The 18,487-nt window shown below is 45.3% G+C and overlaps 1 protein-coding gene across 1 annotated transcript in view; it reads left to right on the forward strand.

Annotated features, from left to right (window-relative positions):
* The window catches only part of tom1l2a (target of myb1 like 2 membrane trafficking protein a), an 87,163-nt gene that overhangs the window by 43,795 nt on the left and 24,881 nt on the right, over positions 1-18,487 (forward strand). Inside the window, 5 exon segments of the mRNA XM_079521358.1 lie at positions 2,751-2,885; positions 3,666-3,718; positions 3,720-3,816; positions 4,394-4,510; positions 11,930-12,063. Of these exon segments, the coding sequence (XP_079377484.1) occupies positions 2,751-2,885; positions 3,666-3,718; positions 3,720-3,816; positions 4,394-4,510; positions 11,930-12,063 (536 nt within the window).

Genomic DNA, 18,487 nt, shown 5'->3' on the forward strand with positions numbered 1-18,487 from the left:
AATGAATGGCAGTTTGTGATTTAAAAGAACTAAGTGTGGCAGCAGACCTGCGCTTTTCTGAGGAGTTTGCTCCAGATATGTCGTACATAATAAAAACTCATAAACGCTGCTTCTCCACGTTTTAGATTTGATTTTAAACCAAGGTATTTCCACACAGAACGTGGCCTTGTGGATCTCCATTCTGTATTTAAGTCCGACGTCATTTTGTAGTCCTACGTTACGTCCGGGTCACTTTGTAGTCCTACGTTACGTCCGGGTCATTTTGTAGTGCTACGTTACGTCCGGGTCCAAGTGGCACCAGCTCCCGTCCGCATCTCATTGTAAATGGAATATCTAAACGCGTGAATCTTTTTACAATGACGTTATTTTTCAGAAAGGAAGCCATTGAGGGTTAAAATGGGTCTTAATGCTTCCAACTCGAGTATAATTATTAATGTTCTGTACAAGTGTCCATGACAAATAAAATAAATTATGTGGAGACAATAAAGACTATTATTACAAGTAAGACTCGCGGGAAGCGAACGCAGCTCGTAAATTGCAATAACAATTAGAATAAATTACGTACTTTTTTAAGTTACGTTTTTTTAAGTTAAGTTTTTATTTAAGTTCTTTTTTTAGTGTGTGTATGTGTGCGTGTTTTTTTTAAAGTTTTTTTTAAGTTTTTGTGTGTGTGTGTGTGTGTGTGTGTGTGTGTTTTGTGTGTGATACAGCTGCGCCCTCTGGTGGCGGGCGGGTGGTGTTGTGTGACTGTCGTGACACACAGACAGACAGACATGTTCTGCTAGGTCTCATAGTTAGTGCTCATTGCGTTCGCAATCACGGCGTTCGCAATCATTATTATTGAAGGTGGTAACAGTCCATTTGCTCAGTACAATATTTCGGGGGCATGTGTGCAGGGTTGAGTATGTTGAATCTAGTTTGCATTAATGAGGATTTAGTTGACACAATGAAATAAAATGGCGATAGTATTCCGTGTGGGGCAGACGGCCTGTCACGGCCAGATTTGGGAGACCAGTAGCTTTGTTGTTGCGAGGAAAGCGGTAAAATGAGACTTCCGTGGTCGTTTTCGTCTCAGATTTAGTCCGACGGAGGGACACAGTATAACTCTATGGGGACACAAAAGTAGGACCCGGAAGTATCTCTGGAGGGGGCGCTCACGTCACAGCTAAAATACTGAATTACCTGAGGACCAGCCAGGCGAAACAAGTGGCCTTTAACCCATTCTGTACGGGAACCCCTTTTGGTGTTTTAAACATTATGTTATAATTTAGCTATTGAAAAATAGCAGATCTACAAGCTCATAGCGCGCCACCGAGTGGCGCGCTACAAGCTTGTAGGTCTGCTATTTTTGAAAAATCGTGAAAATATTTATTTCAGAAAACTGGAGGATTTAGAAGATTCTTTTTTAATTTTGAGGTCAGGCCTAAATGGGTTAAAAGTGTGCCTCGTCACAGTCTGTCCTCTCAGTATTTATAGGGATGGGATTTGGCCGAGGCTCTTTGGGAGACACCCCTGGGACTGTCCTGTTTTTAGACCAGGGAGAGAGAGAGAGAGCCACCCGCGGTGCATACAGACCCCACGGTCTGTTTATTCCGCGTTTAGGAGCAGAAGGTTGTCGTGTTGAAGGATGTGAGACAACACTTGACCTCGTTTCTGATGATCAGGGTTCTTCTGGTCATATGGGATACGCTCGATGACAAGGTGAACAAATGTGACCAGATTTGACTGAGAGACTGCCATCGCGCAAATTCCAGCTTTTCACCAGAGAAGCTTTTTTGTTATGAGTTAAAAAACTCTTCACATACTAGAGCATGTCTGAAATAAGTGTCAGAGCTGAAATCGACATGTAAATATGAAATAAATGCTTAAACATGTAGCTATAGGTGTAATGTTAGAGACCACAGAAGACATGTAAATATGAAATAAATGCTTAAACATGTAGCTATAGGTGTAATGTTAGAGTCCACAGAAGTGATCCTTTCAAGCCTGTTTTCTGAACTCGCTGTTTTCTGCAAGACATTACTCTAATAAGCCATATCTCCAAAACTGGTGGGTCAAACTGAACAACCAATATGTCAATTTTAAGCTATGATTCCCTGCTTTCATATGACATGAGAAAACTAAAATTCAAAAAAATCCAATGGCAGTCCCTCAGTCAAATTTTTTTCACAAATTAATGCCCTATTTCATACAAGAGTGTCACACAAAAATAGTGAAAATGGCAGATCTACAAGCTCACAAGATGCCGCAATGTGACGTGTTGTGACCTTGTAGATCTGCTGTTTTCACGAGAACCTTGTGGGTTTTAGTGTTGTGTTTACATTATTGTCGCTGTCGGGTGTGTCCAAAAACAACTTGTGTAGGAAATGGAAATGGACGTTTTTCTCTCTCTCTATATATATATATATACTGTATATATTTTTGGGGCTTTTTCATGCCTTTTATTGATATTGAAGTGAAGTCAGACGGGGATCGGGGAGAGATAGATGGGTAGTGACACGCGGCAAAGACCGTCGGGATCAGGACTCGAACCCGCGACGCGCTGTCAGGCTACATTGGAGCGTATAGGTTCCCAGGTTCCCATGGTTTAATGTTGTGTTTTACATGAAGTGTGTGTGTGTGTGTGTGTGTGTGTGTGTGTGTGTGCGCGTGTGTGTGTGTGTGTGTGTGTGTGTGTGCGCCTGCGTGTGTGTGTGTGTGCGCCTGCGTTTGTGTGTGTGTGCGCGTGCATGTGTGTGTGTGTGTGACAGGCCTGGGCGGACGCGTTCAGGAGCAGTCCCGACCTGACGGGCGTCGTCCACATTTACGAGGAGCTGAAGAGGAAAGGCATCGAGTTCCCCATGGCGGACCTGGACGCCCTGTCCCCCATACACACTCCTCAGAGGGTGAGGCGCACGCATGCACCGCAACACACACGCAACGCACGCACGCACGCCACGCACGCACCAGTGTTGTTTTTTGGCAGCAAATTTCTATTTTTGTTTTATAGTCATATAGTCTCTTGAATAGTTTTCACTTAGTTTTTTGTCACATTTTAGTCACCCGGAATGTATTAGTGTCAGTCTAGTTTTAGTCTAGACTAAATGTCATGAGATTTTAGTCGACTAAATCTACAGTTGATTTAGTCGACTAAAATGTGTTTTGGCGGGCCTTGATGCCGTCGTAATGACTGATTTTTTTCACTTGCTGAAAATAGCCGATCTACAAGCTCACACGTTGTGGGCTTGTAGTTCGGCTATTTTCAACATGCAACCAAGTGTAAAATGACTTATACTGGATCTCTCGTCCACTAGTCCCTTCCTAACATTTTAGTCTATTTTTTATTTGTTAACGAAATCATCAGTATATTTAGTCTTAGTTTTAGTCATCATAGCTTAGTTTTCATTTAATTTCCATTTAGTTTCCGTCAGTGAAAAAAGGTTGTCGACGAACATTTTTCGCCTAACGGCCAAGCTACACCAGGCTGTTCTCGTGAGTTTACCCTAAACGCGAACCCCGCGCGTGCGTTTAATTTAGGTCCAGTGCTATTTTAAAAAACGTACGCGCGGGGTTCGCGTTTAGGGTAAACGCACAAACGCACGCGCACGCGCACACGCACACGCACACGCAGAAGCAGTGCCGTACTACTATATACAGTATATAAAATGTGTGTTTTTCTTTAACAGGGCGTACCAGAAGTGGACCCCGCCATGATAAAGTACAGAGCGACCCCCTCCCCCCCCTGCCCCCCCTCCTCCTCCTCCTCCCCCCGTGTGCGTGTCCCAGATCCCACACGTGCCCAGCGTCCCGGGACCCATCACCGTCACCCCCGAACAGGTGACCGACTCACTGACCACTACAACCCCACGCACGCAGGGTGACCTGGATGATGAAGCATTCCTTGTCCCTTTTCAGGGCGCGGGAACCCCTTTTTGGTGTTTTTAAAGCATTTTGTCATGCTTTTTAAGCTATTGAAATGTGGTGCAAATCTTTGAATATATATATATTCTTTCAGAGTGAAAGTTTTTTCCACTCAAATCTTTGCTTCTGTTCTGGACATTACATATTTTCAGATGAGGTTCACGCTGCCGAGACATTGCCAAAGCATTTCTGGGGGTCCCTCCCCGGCCAAAAACGTTGAGAACCCCTGGCCTATTTAACCCTTTTTGGTGTTTTAAGCATTATGTTATGCTTTAGCTATTGAAAAAATAGCAGATCTACAAGCTCATAGCGCGGCACCGAGTGCTAGCCCCATTGCAAATCAAACTGGGGTTTCCTTGAAATGAAAATGTTCAGAGAAACACTGCTGTCATCGAATAAGCTTGATATATCCATTTGACTTCTGACCCTGTGTGCGTGTGTGTGCGTGTGTGTGTGTGTGTGCGTGCGTGCGTCTGTTGCGTGCGTGCTGCAGATCGGCCGGCTGCGCAGTGAGCTGGACATCGTGCGAGGGAACACCAAGGTGATGTCAGAGATGTTGACGGAGATGGTCCCCGGCCAGGAGGACGCGTCGGACCTGGAACTGCTACAGGTCAGATAGATCTACAGATCTATTTCTAGCACATCATCACCACAGTGTTGTTTTCGTCGACTGAAACTAAGACGAAAACAATGTTCGTCGACTACCTTTTTTTTACTGAGGAAAACTTAAATGGAAACTAAATGAAAACTAAGCCACGATGACTACAACTAAGACTGAATATATTGGCAATTTCATCAACAAATAAAAGCTAGACTAAAATGCATGCTGAAAATAGCAGATCTACAAGCTCGTTGTGAGCTTGTAGATCTGCTATTTTCAGCAAGTGTAAAATCTGTCATTACGACGGCATCAAGGCCCGCCAAAACGCATTTCAGTCGACTAAATGAACTGTCGACTAAAATCTCATGACATTTAGTCGACTAAAACTAGACTAACACTAAAACATTCCGGGTGACTAAAATGCGACAAAAACTAAATGAAAACTATTCAAGATACCACGACAAAAACTAAAATAAAAATGTGCTGCCAAAAACAACACTGACATCATCACGCTTCATTTAGCCTGACATGGGCAGTCTAACCCATTCTGGGCGGGAACCCCTTTTGGTGTTTTAAGCATTATGTTACACTTTAGCTATTGAAAAATTTGTGAGCTTGTAGGTCTGCTATTTTTGAAAATTCTTGAAAATGTGTCTCAAATCTTTGAATGTATGTATATTCTTTCAGAGCGAACGTTTTTAACTCAAATCTTTGCTTCTGGGAGGTTCCTGAAACAACATATTTTCGGATGGGGCTCCGCGGCCAATTACATATAATCTTTGGGGTCCTTGACATGAAATATTGAGAACCACTGATACAGAAACACAGAAAACTGTCAGGATTTTTGAAGACATTTTTTTTAATTTCGACATCAGGCCTAAATAGCTTAAATTATGTCCATGCTGAAAAATGTTCATACAGAAATAGCAGATCTACACGTTTGCAATGCGTCACTTTGTGACACGTTGTAAGGTTGTAGATCAGCTAATTATGCTATTCTTTTAAGTATAAAAAGAATATAAAAAATTCTTTCAGTTATTTTTTATACTGCCCTGTGCACTTTTTATTGATTCATTAAGAAGCATGAAAGGCAAACGGAAATGTAATTTATTTTCATAATGTTCCAACGCCAAAAATACACATTTTAAATCGTTAATCGATAGTATTTGTGGGACAATTAAACGTCGAGTTAAATGTGTAATCGTGTCAGTCTGAGGAAACTGACGATGCAAGCTGAGCTTGTAGATCTAAATGCCTGTTCTAAGTCAGTGGTTCTCAAAGTGGGGTCCTTGAGGGAGTTCCAGGGGCCCCCCCAGCTAAATGATAGTTTGGAACCAAATGGACCCTTATGGGTCTGTAACTCTGAGAGTGTACAAATGGAACCAAATGGACCCTTATGGGTCTGTAACTCTGAGAGTGTACGAATGGAACCAAATGGACCCTTATGGGTCTGTAACTCTGAGAGTGTACGAATGGAACCAAATGGACCCTTATGGGTCTGTAACTCAGAGAGTGTACGAATGGAACCAAATGGACCCTTATGGGTCTGTAACTCTGAGAGTGTACAAATGGAACCAAATGGACCCTTACAGGTCTGTAACTCTGAGAGTGTACAAATGGAACCAAATGGACCCTTACAGGTCTGTAACTCTGAGAGTGTACACATGGAACCAAATGGAACCTTATGGGTCTGTAACTCTGAAAGTGTACAAATGGAACCAAATGGACCCTTATGGGTCTGTAACTCTGAAAGTGTACAAATGGAACCAAATGGAACCTTATGGGTCTGTAACTCTGAGTGTACAAATGGAACCAAATGGAACCTTATGGGTCTGTAACTCTGAAAGTGTACAAATGGAACCAAATGGAACCTTATGGGTCTGTAACTCTGAAAGTGTACAAATGGAACCAAATGGAACCTTATGGGTCTGTAACTCTGAAAGTGTACAAATGGAACCTTATGGGTCTGTAACTCTTGAACCCTAACGGGTCCGTTTGGTTCCATTTGTACACTCTCAGAGTTAAATTAACATTGATTTTTACAATATAAATTGGGGGTCTCGGAGATAGAAATGCCATTAAATGGGGGGGGGGTCCGTCCGTAGACTAATGCATGTCAAACAGGGGGTTCCTTGAGATTAAAATGGTTGAGAATCACTGCTAGAGCCGTTACAAATCTTCTCTTATGGGGGGTCCCGGCAATTGTCTCTTCAAATGGGTGGACCGCGGGCTAATTATTGTCAATTTGGGGGTCCTTGACATGAAAAAGTTTGTTCTACAAGTCCTCTAAATACTTTACTTCAGCTAGAAGGTGTTGGTTGTCCATATGTCCACTAGGGGGAGTAAGGTCTCCAGTAATCACAGAGATCACCCACACCTGCACAATTTGGCAACGGTTGTATTTTTGCTCCATTACTTTTGTACTTTGTACTCAAGTACAAGTTTCAATGCCAGGCCTTTTTACTGGTACTTTTTATTCATAATTATTTATAATATTGTGGTTTTGCTACTTTTACTTGAGTAAAGAGTACAGTAAGCTTCTTCCACCACTGCAGCTCAGCCAGTGAGCATTTTGCAGCAGTGTTTTTGGCAGCTAATTTCTATTTTGTATTTATTTTTTTATTATTCTATCGATTACTTTTCCAAATAACCCGAGAATTGTGTTTTTTTCATGTTTTATTTTGTATTTTGACATAAATGGACCTACATGCTCACAAAGCGTCGCAATGTGACGCTTTGTGCGCTTGTAGATCGGCTAATTTCACTATTGATTTTTGTTGTTTTGTTATTGAAACCTTTCACCCTACACTGCCTACAGTATGCCCAAAATAGGAACTGATTATTATTCGATTAGTTGATTACATTTTTAACTATCAATTATTTTCTTATGATTGATTTTTTTGTACCCTTCTTGAGGTTTACATTTATGTAACCTTAAGCCACCCATGTCGCAAGCAAGCAATGCCCCTGCAGTCTGAGAAGCCACAAACAAAGGCTCTTACTGTACTGTACTGTAATGTACAGTGCGTGTGTTGAGGTGGAGGAGGGTCGAAAGCACTGTTTCCTCATCAGTATTGGGGACGCAAGAAGCTGACGGCTTTGGTGAAGCACAAAAAAAACAAAATGTCTCTTTTGGAAGGTCATCTTTTTCCAGTCTCCCAGTTCAGTGGCGTTGCTGGGAGCTTGTCGTTTTCTTATGGGTCTGTAACTCTGAGAGTGTACAAATGGAACCAAATGGACCCTTACAGGTCTGTAACTCTGAGAGTGTACGAATGGAACCAAATGGACCCTTATGGGTCTGTAACTCTGAGAGTGTACAAATGGAACCAAATGGAACCTTATGGGTCTGTAACTCTGAGAGTGTACAAATGGAACCAAATGGACCCTTACAGGTCTGTAACTCTGAGAGTGTACGAATGGAACCAAATGGACCCTTATGGGTCTGTAACTCTGAGAGTGTACAAATGGAACCAAATGGAACCTTATGGGTCTGTAACTCTGAGAGTGTACAAATGGAACCTTATGGGTCTGTAACTCTGAGTGTACAAATGGAACCAAATGGAACCTTATGGGTCTGTAACCCTGAGAGTGTACAAATGGAACCAAATGGACCCTTATGGGTCTGTAACTCTGAGAGTGTACGAATGGAACCAAATGGACCCTTATGGGTCTGTAACCTAGGGTCCGTTTGGTTCCATTTTGTACACTCTCAGAGTTAAATTAACATTGATTTTTACAATAATTATAAATCGGGGGTCTCAGAGATAGAAATGCCATTAAATGGGGGGGTCCGTCCATAGACTAATGCATGTCAAACTGGGGGTCCTTGAAATTAAAATGGTTGAGAATCACTGCTAGAGCCGTTACAAATCTTCTCTTATGGGGGGGTCCCGGCAATTATCTCTTCAAATGGGGGGACCGTGGGCTAATTATTGTCAATTTGGGGGTCCTTGACATGAAAAAGTTTGTTCTACAAGTCCTCTAAATACTTTACTTCAGCTAGAAGGTGTTGGTTGTCCATATGTCCACTAGGGGGAGTAAGGTCTCCAGTAATCACAGAGATCACCCACACCTGCACAATTTGGCAATGGTTGTATTTTTGCTCCATTACTTTTGTACTTTGTACTCTTGTACAAGTTTCAATGCCAGGCCTTTTTACTGGTACTTTTTATTCATAATTATTTATAATATTGTGGTTTTGCTACTTTTACTTGAGTAAAGAGTACAGTAAGCTTCTTCCACCACTGCAGCTCAGCCAGTGAGCATCTTGCAGTGTTGTTTTGAGCAGCTAATTTCTATTTATTTTCTTTTTTTTTTTAGATTATTCTATCGATTACTTTTCCAAATAACCGAGAATTGTGTTTTTTTTTCATGTTTTATTTTGTATTTTTGTAACACATCGATCAACCTGTTGAGCGTTATTCCATACTCCGTCACAACACTGTGTCGTGCAAACACCAGTGAAATAAATGGACCTACATGCTCACAAAGCGTCGCAATGTGACTCGTTGTGCGCTTCTAGATCGACTAATTTCACTATTGATTATTTTTGTTTTGGTATTGAAACCTTTCACCCTACAGTATAATGCCCAAAATAGGAACAGATTATTATTCGATTAGTTTTTTTTACATTTTTAACTATCGATTATTTTCTCATGATTGATTGATGTACCCTTCTTGAGGTTTACATTTATGTAACCTTAAGCCACCCATGTCGCAAGCAAGCAATGCCCCTGCAGTCTGAGAAGCCACAAACAAAGGCTCTTACTGTACTGTAATGTAATGTACAGTGCGTGTGTTGAGGTGGAGGAGGGTCGAAAGCACTGTTTCCTCATCAGTATTGGGGACGCAAGAAGCTGACGGCTTTGGTGAAGCACAAAAAAAACAAAATGTCTCTTTTGGAAGGTCATCTTTTCCCAGTCTCCCAGTTCAGTGGCGTTGCTGGGAGCTTGTCGTTTTCCTGCTGGTTCTCCTGCACCTGCTCTCAATCAGCAGCAGCTATCCCGCCTCTAGCTGCTGCTGATTGGCCAGGCCGTTTTGTGGCCGGGCATCAAGTCTGCCTGAGAGTTCCCAGATGGGAGCAGGAGGGGGGAACCCAGTGTACTCTCTGCTGCCCCATCTGGCGGAGTCAGGTTATTTGATTCTGCCCAGGCGGTGCAATACGCCGTTTCCCAATGTGGTTTCAGCCCATCGTCTACGGGGACAGGTTTGAATACAGCGACCCTGTGTTCCACGCAGTGTTGTTTTCGTCGACTAAAACCCAAGACGAAAAATGTTCGTCGACTACCTTTTTTTCACTGACAAAAACGAATGGAAACTAAATGAAAACTATAAGCTACGATGACTAAAACTGAGACTAAATATACTGACAATTTCGTCGACAAATAAAAACTAGACTAAAATGTTAGGAAGGGACTAGTGGACAAGAGATCCAGTATAAGTCATTTTACACTTGGTTGCATGCTGAAAATAGCATGCAGCGACGCGTTGTGAGCTTGTAGATCAGCTATTTTCAGCAAGTGAAAAAACATTACGACGGCATCAAGGGCAAGGCCCACTAAAATACATTTTAGTCGACTAAATTAACCGTAGATTTAGTCGACTGAAATCTTATGACATTTAGTCGACTAAAACTAGACTAACACTAAAACATTCCAGGTGACTAAAATGTGACTAAAACTAAGTGAAAACTATTCAAAGAGACTACATAGGACTAAAACTAAAATGGAAATCCTCTGCCAAAAACAACACTGCAACCGACGCCACCGTCCGACCACGAGATCCACGGGCTGGCCAACATCGCTCCCGCATGTCCATGTCCTCACGACTTCAAGGGAAAAGGCCCGCTCTACTCAGACAGTTTCATATAGTTTCAGGCGTGTGCTGGGTGCAGATTCAAAATGAACATATAGAAAATGAATAAAATCCGCACATCCAGTCGAGTAAGAGTCTTTGTTTAATGATCAAAGTGCTCCGCAGCAGCAGACATACCAGACAGACAAACGCGTTTCGGCGCGCAGGCCTTCGTCAGTGTCAAAAATGTCCTCACGACGTCACCAGCCGAGATGTCCCCTTCCAGGGCTATACTTCATCCCGGAAGGGGGATCCCTCTGCTCAGGCTCCGTCCCCCCGTCACTTTTTGGACGAGGAAAGGGCCGGTTTCGCCAAGAGGGACGCCTTCAGTTCATGCAGCCCTTCTCGGCGGGTCGCAGGGCGTGTTTCCCGGAGAGGCTCTGCATGGCCCAGGATGGAGGTGTTCCTCCTCCTCTTCCTCGCCCTCTCTCCTCCAGCGCTTCCGTTTCAGCCCTCCGCCCACCCCGGGGTGATGGAGGAGGAGGAGCTGGACCTGACCCCGGCCGGCCATATTGGCTTCACCCTCAGCCTTTCAGCTCATCTCGTCACTAGTCTCTGAATATAGGACATGCACTGCTGTGGTAGTTGCGAATGCAGTGAGCACTAACTATAGAAGCTGGCCAAAACTATGTGTGTGTGTGTGTGTGTGTGTGTGTGTGTGTGTGTGTGTGTGTGTGTGTGTGTGTGTGTGTGTGTGTGTGTGTGTGTGTGTGTGTGTGTGTGTGTGTGTGTGTGTGTGTGTGTGTGCACGTGCGTGTCACGCTGTAACACCACCAGCCCGCCACCAGAGGGCGCAGCTGTATCACACACAAAACACACACCCACACACAAAAAAACTTAACTTAAAAAAAAATACTTAAAAACAAAACTTAAAGAAAAAACTTAAAGAAAAAACTTAAAGAAAAAACTTAAAGAAAAAACTTAAAAAAAACCTTACAAAATCTTAACTTAAAAAAAAAACCTTAACCTAAACCTTAAAAAAGTATGTAATTTATTCTAATTGTTGTTATTGCAATTCACGAGCTGCGCTCGCTTTCCACGTCCGCGCGTCTTACTTGTTGTAGTTGTATAGGACCCCCCTCTAAAACGAGATGCATGCATCTCAAGGGGCCATCCTCTCAATACAATTCGGACAAATTCCGACAGGCTGTTGTGTCGTCACTGTCATGTTGAAACCTTATGTCTAAAAACTGTTTTCAGGAAAAAACAAAGATCCAATGTACTGTAGTTATTGAAAGTGCCAGGTTGAAAGTGCTGAAAATAAATAGACATTTTAATGAAGAATTGATTTTGTGAGTATGTGTGTGCACGTGGCGTGTGCGGCACCTGGGCACATCCTCCCGGTGGATACACCAGCAGTGACAACAACACACAACATGTATGTGGGGGAGGAAGTAACTGGCAAAAAAAACCCCTAAAGAAGTAAATCAGTGAGGTAAAAAGTATAAGAGCGCAAACCTTTCTCTCATCTTTTGTAGGAGCTGAACAACGACGTGCAGGAGTGAGTAGTTGAACTCACGGTGTGTGTGTGTGTGACGTGTGCGTGCGTGTGCGTGTGTGTGTGTGTGGGTGTAGGAGCTTAACAGGACGTGCAGGGCGATGCAGCAGCGGGTGGTGGAGCTCATTTCCCGCGTGTCCAACGAGGAGGTGACGGAGGAGCTGCTGCACGTCAACGATGACCTCAACAACATCTTCCTGAGATACGAGAGGTAAGGAGGAGGAACCTGTATACCTCTCCACACTGTCTGATGATACTAAAGGTCCCTAGTGCGCGTTTTTCGGATTTTTTTGCGGCGTTTCTCCATCAGGGTTTTCCGAAAAACGCGTCCAGTGTTGTTTTTAAAATTTCGACGTCAGGCCTAAATGGGTAAAAGAAAAAAAAGAATGAATAAATAGAGTAGCCACATATTTTACTACCCCCCCCTCCCTCATAATGTATTCGTTATGTGAATTATAACCCTCCCCCACACATGGCAGGCGGTTCCTATACTGATGGACTGCAAAGCACAGAAAAACCAGAAGTACAGAGAACACGCCTCCCTCCCTCCCGACCACCGGAACAACTATTACGGACGGTTGTGAGACCGGCTTACACCCGCCCCGTTGCATGGCGTCGGTTGCACCAACCCGAGAAGAGCACTAACACACCTGCTGTGCATCAGGCAGGCTAACGGATTAAGCACCGCACCCCTGGGAGGCCAGACCTTTAACCCATTTTGGACGGGAACCACTTTGTTTTAGAGCATTACGTTATGCTTTAGCTGTTGAAAAACAGCAGATCTACAAGCTCGTAGCGCGCCACGAGCTTGTAGGTCTGCTGTTTTTGAAACGTCGTGAAAATGTGGGCGCAAATCTTTGAATATATATTCTTTCAGAGCGAACGTTTTTTAACTCAAATCTTTGCTTCTGGGGGGGGGGAGATCCCTGGAACTACATATTTTCAGATGGGGGTCCACGCACGGCCACATACAGATAATTCTGGCGGTCCTTGACGTGAAAAAGGTTGAGCACCACTGACACAGAAACGTAGGTTTTTCAGAAAAATGTTAGGATTTAGAAGCCTTTTTTTTTTTAATCGACCTCAGTCCAAAATGGGTTAACCATCTCAGACCGGCGATGTGCACACAACCTCCACAACGAGTGAAACGTCCACCGGGCGTGCAGCCCAGAGCAGACCAGCTGCGGCGGGGTTTGTTTTTGAAGACATTTTCAACCTACAAAATGTCCACATCAGTGATTGTGGCCCCCCATCCATCCCCAATAAATCCAAGGTTGACATACATGTCTGAATGACTAGGGAGTCACCGTCAGCGAATGCTCTTCGAGAGGCCGGGCGGTGAGAGACTACACCTCTGCATCCACGCAACCTGACTCGCTGGATCCGTGGCACTTTGCATGTCGACAAGACAAGACCCACAGAGGATGCGATCGCCACGGCTCCTCTTCACACCGCCCTCTCGCACATGGATGCCGAGAAGCTTGAAGGACAAGTATATGTACGACGCACGCGTGTTGTTCGTGGACTAACAGCCCGGGGCTTTTCAGCACAGGAGCCCCTGTGTACAGTACGTGACTGCACAGTCGCACACAGCTCCAAAATGTCGGCATCACCATTATCGAGTACGCTGAAGACACCACAGGTGGTCAACAATGATGAGACTACAAAGATGATGTCCGACGTTCACTGGCTCTGTGGAAAGAACAACCACGAGAGAGAAGAGCACGCACCCTATATCTGCATCCATGATAGTTGCAGTGGAGATTCTTTTGCACTTTCAGTCCTAATGCACGCAGACACCTCTGTCACCATGTGGACCTGTTGCCACGTTCCCACCTTATGCTTAACCTCATGTACATACTGTATCTGCTGGTCATATGTAGATATCTTGCTGTTTTTTATGTTTTTTGCTAATTTAAAGGTATATTCAGTGATTTGACTTAATTCAAATATCACTTATTTTTTCTTTTTTTCTGGATAATCCTCCCTACTATAGAGTGTGCTGACTATATAAGGAGTTCCTCCCTGTCCCCAGTGAGCCCCTGGGGTCAAAAAACCCTAGTTTCAGTTTTGGTGGCGGGTGGCAAAGCCTTCATCCAATCAGGATGAGAGGGGCCTTCCTCCAATCATGATCGAGTGGGGGCGGGCCTTGGTGCACATGCTGTTGGCCTGTTGCACTTCCCCCCACTGTAGAGCGTGCATGTGCACATTTTGTTACCGGGGCGGACTGGGTGGTTTTCCAAATCACCCAAATCACTGAATGCTCCTTTAATGTTAGATTTTTTTTATCCCTGCTCTCCCTGCCTTCCCCTCAGTTTCCTTCCTTCGTCCCTTTTCCGGAAAACAACAGAAATGACGGAGCTTAACCGCCAGGTTTAATTGATCTATCTCTCGCGCATTGCCAATGTTTTGTCGCGCGCAACCCTTATTTTGAAGAGCCAAATATCCGTAACCGGCTGTTACAATGACCAAATGCTGTGTGTGTGGTGTCTTGACCGGTTGTTGTTCTCTCGGTCGGTGGTGGAAAAAACCCGACCGCGAGTATCACAGCGCCTGCTGTCGGCCGTTGGAAAAAACGTTGTTTTCACCAGAAACGACATTCATTGCGCCGATTTGGAGATGCAGGCCATTGAAAGCAGCACAAAAGAGTGCAAGTGGATGCACGCGCATCTTCAAAATGGCCGCGGCCACTGTCCCCACTTTGACTGGGGACAGTCAAATGCTAACGAGAGGCAGCTAACGATTCCATCCGATCAAAACATGGATTAAAGAATACAAACCCTGGAAAACGTATAGGCTACGGTTCTGGCGGGCTCCACGACTAATTTAATCCTGTTAAAAAAACAGTTGATATGACAAAGTTGATTTTGATTCAGATTCCCAACATTTCTGTGTTGTCAGTCACGGCTCTCGTGCTTTACTGGCTCACCTCACCTGCCAGTGAGGAACCCCCAACGGGAGGATGGACGCATTGCACCCTCCGTCCTACTCCTCCCATAGAACACCCCCCCCCCCAGCCCATAGGAAACCGTAGCTTAGCGACACATATACTCCCCGCCCGGCTTCCTTCCCCTGAACACAGTGAATTGTTTTCGTAGACTTCATACAGACACTCGGCCAAGACAGAACGCATCGTGTTGGTGGACACAGGTACTTTTACCCCTGCATCGCCCCGATCGCTTTCTTTCTGCACATTAATGTTCAACCCTTTACTCTTTCAGAGTTATAAATCTCCCGATTTGTTTGCGGGGCGCTGCGTATAGCTACCCTTAGCTTTTCAACATGTCAAAAGTAGCAGATCTACAAGCTCAAAGCGCGTCGCTTTGCGCCACATTTCGAGCTCGCAGATCTGCTTTTGTGTGACGCCGCTGTAGTGTGATCGAGTAGTAGGACGTTTAAAAAAATACAAAAAGTGAAGACATGGAGAATAGGAGGTTTGTGCCTGACAGAAACAATAAGGCTAGCCTGGAACTGTGAAGCCCTAACCACACCAGAGGGTCGCCATGCAACTACTTGCAACCATCCTACTATAAATGCGCCACGTCTCTGTGTGTGTGTGTGTGTGTGTGTGCGTGTGTGTGTGTACAGTTGTAATGCACGTAACTCGAGAACCGTTTGACCCACCGACTTCACATTCGACACACGCGTTCCACACCCCCACAGGGAGTGCAGTGCCAGGTATCGAGTCGGTCGGACCCACCGTGATTCAGAACCACCACAAAAGGCTCTGGTCAGGCTCTGCCAGTGGGCCTAATGAGGCCAACTCCTTTCACCTGTGCAATTTCCAGCCTCTGCCTCAGCCAATTGAGGCTCAACCAATCAGGCCCGAATTGATTGCCAAGTACATGTGCTATGACAACGTACATCATTAGGTTCCCAAGTTGCATCGTTCCCAAGTAGCCCGGTGGCCGACTGCGACGGGCACGTACAGGTCTAGTTATTCCCAATGGCATGTTGCAAGGAGTTGCATTGGTGTGGTTTGTGTCACGGTGGGACTCAGGAGATGTAGGACCCAAATGCAGAACAGACTGGTCAAAGGCAGGAGGTCAAATGCAGAGGGATTTATTAACCCAAAACTCAGGATAACATAGAATACACATAGGACTGGAAACACTACTTACAGAACACCATAACAACATTTAAGATCTGGCAGGGGACACAAGGAACTGAGGGTTTAAGTAGACACAGGATAACAATACACAGGTGAACAGACCTAACAATCAACACAGGGATAGGCTGGGAGACTAACAGGACACAGGAGGAGAAAACTAGTAATCACAGGGAGGTGAGACAAGACAGGAAACAGTAACAAGAGAAAACAGCAAACACTAGGACATCACTACATAATAAAAGTGTGCAACAGACTGATAACGTGACAGTACCTCCCCCCAAGGAATGGATCCCAGACATTCCAACAACAAAACAAAAACAAAAATCACAGAATACTTAGTAGGGTGGGTGGAGGGGAGTCGGAAGGAGGGTTCAGGGACTACAGAAAATACTGGTAGGACAAAAGCAAAAAAAACAGATCTACAAGCTCAAAACAAGTTGGGACAAAACACTGGAAATACTTAGGGCAAGACAAGGGCAAGACATACTAGGGCATGGGCATACTAGGGCAAGACAAAAAGTTAAACACAGGGGTCCCCAAAACAAACAGATTAACTGATAGGGAGACACACAGACAAACATGCAGGCAGACACACAGTCAGACAGGCCGACAGACATACAGACAACCAGGTTGAGAAAAGGTGAGAAAGACCGAGGTACAGACAAGTGAACAAACAGATGGGTAGGCAGGCAGACAAACAGGCGACATTACATAGAGACAAGTAGGTAGATAGGTCAGAAAGAATACTGGAGGACCGGGGAGTAGACTGACAAACAAAAAGGCTGGCAGACAGACTGGCACTCACGCAGGCAGACAAACAATTAGGTGGGGCGGGGGGTCTGGGAGGACTAGCAAACTGGGGAAAGTGAGAGCTAGGTACCTGAGAAACAGGAGGACTGATACATTGAGGAACATGGGAGTTTGTGACCTTCAGAACAGGGGGGCTAGGGGCAGGGCTCGGAACATGACTAAGAACAGGAGTACATATAGGATTAGGTGAGGGCTGAAAGTCATTAATACAGACTGCTGAAGAGGGCTTAGGTTGAACGGCGATGATCTCAGGTGGGTCATCAGCAGAGATGGCGGGTTGATGGTCTGTAGTGCCACTGGGCTGCAGCACAGTCTCTGTGGCACCGAGCTGAAGTACTGCCTCTGTGATACTGGGTGGAGCCTCTGTGTCGCTGGGCGACAGAGGGGGCTCCTGGACATTGGAAAACGTGGGCTCTGGAGAGCTGAGTAGCGTCGGTTTAGGAGCGCCGAGCAGAGCGGGTTCTGAAGTGCCGAGCAGAGCAGGTTCTGAAGCGCCGAGCAGAGCAGGTTCTGAAGCGCCGAGCAGAGAAGGTTCTGAAGCGCCGAGCAGAGCAGGTTCTGGAGCGCCGAGCAGAGCAGGTTCTGGAGCGCCGAGCAGAGCAGGTTCTGGAGCGCCGAGCAGAGCAGGTTCTGAAGCGCCAAGCAGAGCAGGTTCTGGAGCGCCGAGCAGAGCAGGTTCTGAAGCGCCAAGCAGAGCAGGTTCTGAAGCGCCGAGCAGAGAAGGTTCTGAAGCGCCGAGCAGAGCAGGTTCTGGAGCCCTGGGCGGTGAGGGACGCTGGTGGCGCCGGGAACGGCGACGACCAGGCCTCTTGCGGCAACCCAACTGGGCATCAGGCGTGGTGTCTAGCAGCTGCTCTGTATAGGTAGGAATCTTAACCTTGCTACTAAAATAGTGCAGCAGGCTCACTGATTCCGTCTTCAGTGGGGAAGACTTGGGGCAGGCAGGCTGCAGGATCATGACCCCGAGTCGGACAGGAGGAGCAGACTGGGAAGCAGGGGTAACAGGGGTGGAATGACGAAACCCTTTTAACCTCTCACAGACAATGTTGAGATGAGGCACAAAGTGGCTCACCCACGGCCGCTCCCGGAACCATAGCTGCTGGGTCGAAATCCTTCTTTCAATGTCAGCACGCTGATTGGGAGCCGAGGTGATGAGGGAAGAAACTGCATTCTCAAATTCATCCACCTTTAGCTGAAACTGTTTCTGTTCTGCTGGGTCCATCTTTTGGCCAGATCTTACTGTCACGGTGGGACTCAGGAGATGTAGGAACCAAATGCAGAACAGACTGGTCAAAGGCAGGAGGTCAAATGCAGAGGGATTTATTAACCCAAAACTCAGGATAACATAGAATACACATAGGACTGGAAACACTACTTACAGAACACCATAACAACATTTAAGATCTGGCAGGGGACACAAGGAACTGAGGGTTTAAGTAGACACAGGATAACAATACACAGGTGAACAGACCTAACAATCAACACAGGGATAGGCTGGGAGACTAACAGGACACAGGAGGAGAAAACTAGTAATCACAGGGAGGTGAGACAAGACAGGAAACAGTAACAAGAGAAAACAGCAAACACTAGGACATCACTACATAATAAAAGTGTGCAACAGACTGATAACGTGACAGTTTGTTTTGTTTGCGAGGAGTTGCGAGTTGTTGCAAGGAGTTGCAGCTGGTGTGGTTTGGGCCTTAAAGAAAAGCCT

This window comes from Electrona antarctica, assembly GCF_951216825.1.
Source record: "Electrona antarctica genome assembly, chromosome: 14".
Classification (NCBI taxonomy): domain Eukaryota; kingdom Metazoa; phylum Chordata; class Actinopteri; order Myctophiformes; family Myctophidae; genus Electrona; species Electrona antarctica.